Consider the following 3,498-nt stretch of genomic DNA (forward strand, 5'->3'; position numbering starts at 1 on the left):
TTAGTTCAACGCAACGCAACGTAAAAGCAAAAAAAAAAATTGAAAATGATGGTCACAAAGCAGTAAAAGGGTGGAAACAGCTTTTCACAAGCAAGAGGGTAGTGCAGTTGGGAAACTAATGATGGCACAAAAAGACAAACAAAATCAAAAACGAAACAGCAAAAAGCAAAAAAAAAAGCAAAGATGATGAGTTTGTAGTTGCTCGAAGGATTGTATGGTCCACAAGTTGTATTCAGATGTCCAAACCAGAATCCAAGGCAAAAGAGGAAGAGTATAATAATAATAATAATAATAATAATAATTAAAACAAAACAAAAGGAAAATGAACGGAAAGGGGGAAAAAAACATACCTGGACGGCCGCTAACGAAGTTTTGAAAGGCACTGAACTGAATGTGCTAAACAAACAAACAAACAGTTTAGCAACCGCAATACATTCACACACTTAATAAATAAAAATATATATATACATATATTATTGACTTACAAAGATACAGGGGGAAAAAAGAGGGGGGAAAATATAAAGGCAATTCATATGTTCGATGATCCAGACACATATACACACACAAACGCGAACAAAAAAAAAGAAAAATAGTCGCACGCTCAATAAATAGAAGGGAAGAGAAAAATACAGGGCGCGTGTAAAATGCCAAAGAAGCAGTCAAAAGGAATAAATTAAATAAATAAAAAACACAAACTACCGCTCAAATTCATAGACCACTGATTTTTTTAAAAATTAAAAAAAAACAAAAGTAACGACGATGAAACCCCGGAAGTGGGACGAAAGGAGGCATTTAAGGGGGATCACATCAGGTCAGTAGTGACTTTCCCATCAAACAAACAAACAAACACAAAAAAAAAAGAGGGTGCAGAACGTTTAAAGGGGAGGACAAGTAATACAAAGATAATTTTAAGAAAATATGAACAAATAAGACACGAAAAAGAAACAAATGAAAGAAGAAAACAGAAAAAAACAGTGGCTAAACACTAACAAAAAGAAAGTAAGTAGAAATGAGTAAAGGAATCCCGTGAGGAAACCATGTTAAATAAACATGACTCCTTGCACGAAAAAGTAAAACAAGTCGAACTACCACGAAAATAACAGTGGAAAAAAGGAAACCACAAAAAACAACAACAACACGCCAGCAAAGAAAAAAAAAGGAGGATGTTCTTCTTACACTTTGTAACCGGTTTAATACACAGAAATAATAGCACAAATATTTAAAAAAAACAATATAAAAGTAAGAAGTAATGATAGAAAAGACATATCCAGTGGGACATAACCTTCGTGAGGTGATGCTGACCCTGAAGTTTACACCAATGGAGCGCAGCGGTGGTTACACGGCAAAAGTTTTCCCACAATTTGTTCGTACTATTTATTATTATTATTTTTTTTTTTGAGGGAGAGGTAGGGGCCTTTCCGCCGCTTCTTTGCAACTCGGCTATCACTTCGATTGATATATACGTGTCAATGATTTAAGCCTTCCAATTTTTTTTTGTTTCTTCCCCCTTTTCTTTTCTTTTCGCGTTCGTTCGTTCGTTTGTTTCTTTTTTTTATTTATTTATTTATTTGTGCATGCGGGAGGGACTGGGAGAGGAGGAGGAGGGAAGGGATTTCATTTGGTATTATCTCTATTTTCCTAACCTTAAGTCTAACATACTCCCCCCTCCCTCCGTTACACATTCTGTTGTAACCAATCACGAACAATAACTTTGCCAACAACAAGCAGTAAGGCCCGATGTAATGCAGACGCCTGCTCCCTCACAGATGGATATCGCTGTTCTTCACTTTTGTGGCAATGCACATAAATTGGGCCGCTTCCAAATGTATAGGCGCCATCACTGCGGCATTTGCTCGTGTCCGCAGTGACGGGACTTCCTGGTGTTGAAGTTTCCTTATCACATGGTGTGTAATCAATTACAGCACAAATAGGCGTTGCTCCTCCAAATTGCTCAATTGTTTCCCACACGTAACGAATGCCATCCATCGACGTGCCGTGGGCCAACCAGTCGATTCCACGATTAAGACGCGAGACAACTCCCGAAGGGTTGAGTGTTGAATTCGCCGCGAAATATGATGGCTCGGATACCACACTTCCATTTCCTGTTGCAGGTGTGCCAAAGGCATCAAGTACAAAGCTACTTTCAGGAGTAATACCACTATATCGCGGAACGGGTCCAAGTTCCTCATCAGGAAGTATGACATACGCATCAGTACCAATTGTTTCCTGTTGTAAAACCTCACGGTTGAAACTTTGCTGTTGAGTAAGTCCAACAAGTCGAGTACGAACTCGCACATTACTTACAGTGCCTGCAAGCGTATCACCACCTTTACACTCTGGTATCAGAACTGGCACCTGCAATGTAACTCTGTGGTAACTCTTCCGAGGTGATTCCTCCAGGTTCATAATCCCTCGCCGGCGTTTCCAGCGGTGTGCTCCCGCTTCATCAAAACATAAGGTGGCCTCAAATGTACTTTGATCACTACTGTAAAGCGTAGAAATTGAGTCATTTGATGGACTGGGGTTGAGAGTTGCGCTATGACTTCGACCATCATGACACTCGTCTGTTGCATTGGGGACACCGGTACCTTCTCCGATAAGTCGCTCAAGTTCTTCAAAGACTGCCGACAACCCAACATAGTCACGCTTATCAAATAGAGATTTGCCACGCAGAGAAATAACATAAATCTTCCGCTCTCTGCCACTGCCGGGTAAAGTACATTTTATTGGATAAGACGGATGAGTTGTAGTGGGATCTGCGGCACTGCTGGATGGTTCTGTAAAGGCTTCTAAAAGTCTCCGCGCCTTCCAATGGCATTTTAAACACACACGCTGTAAAGCCGAGAGCCTCCCCATGAAAGTATTTATGAGACCCGCGAAAAGAGACGGGTTCCCACCACTTTGCGTTTCCTTTTCCTCCGGATTGTTGTCCACATGTGGATGATGTGGTTTTATTTCCTTCACTTGACAAACTTTATGCAACAGCTCGCGTGGAATGAAGGAGCCCGAGCAACAACCACAAAAGAGGCCCCCACAACATCGGCAGTGGTGCCGCCTGCTGAAGAAATCAAACGCTTGGGCACATTGTTGGCACTCTGAAGAAGTTTCGTCCGGTTTCCACCTGCAGTTCTTCTTTTGCATGCACACACACACACACAAAAAAAAACGACAACGCAAATGCAAATGCAAACTGCAAAAATTTTTTCTCTCGTCACTTTTATATATTTCCCTCCTTTGTCAGCGAATACGAGTCAGCAACTCAGTGAGCGATGTCAGCAACAAATACGGCAACAAGTGAGTGAAAGAGAAAGGGATGGTAAGGTAAAAACTAAAATAAACTAAAAATAAAATAAGTTAAATAAATAAAATTAAGCGAGGATTTTGTCGCTTCCTTGGTAGAGAAAAACAAACAAAGGAACTCCACAAAAAATCACACTACCTCTTTTTCTCCCTTAACTTACGTTCCACTGTCGGCGTTTCTTTCCTTCTTTTTTTTTT

General features: G+C 40.4%; 1 protein-coding gene across 1 annotated transcript; it reads right to left on the minus strand.

The window, feature by feature from the left end:
- Positions 1-1,674: 1,674 nt before the first annotated feature.
- On the minus strand, positions 1,675-3,141 carry TEOVI_000894600 (zinc finger protein, putative; the record flags this gene model as incomplete). Its single annotated transcript, XM_067221362.1, has 1 exon — positions 1,675-3,141. The coding sequence occupies one exon, from the start codon at positions 3,139-3,141 to the stop codon at positions 1,675-1,677; it is 1,467 nt and encodes a 488-aa protein (XP_067077463.1).
- Positions 3,142-3,498: the final 357 nt, after the last annotated feature.

This window comes from Trypanosoma equiperdum, assembly GCF_001457755.1.
Source record: "Trypanosoma equiperdum strain OVI genome assembly, contig: ctg_1417, whole genome shotgun sequence".
Taxonomy (NCBI): Eukaryota; Euglenozoa; class Kinetoplastea; order Trypanosomatida; family Trypanosomatidae; genus Trypanosoma; species Trypanosoma equiperdum.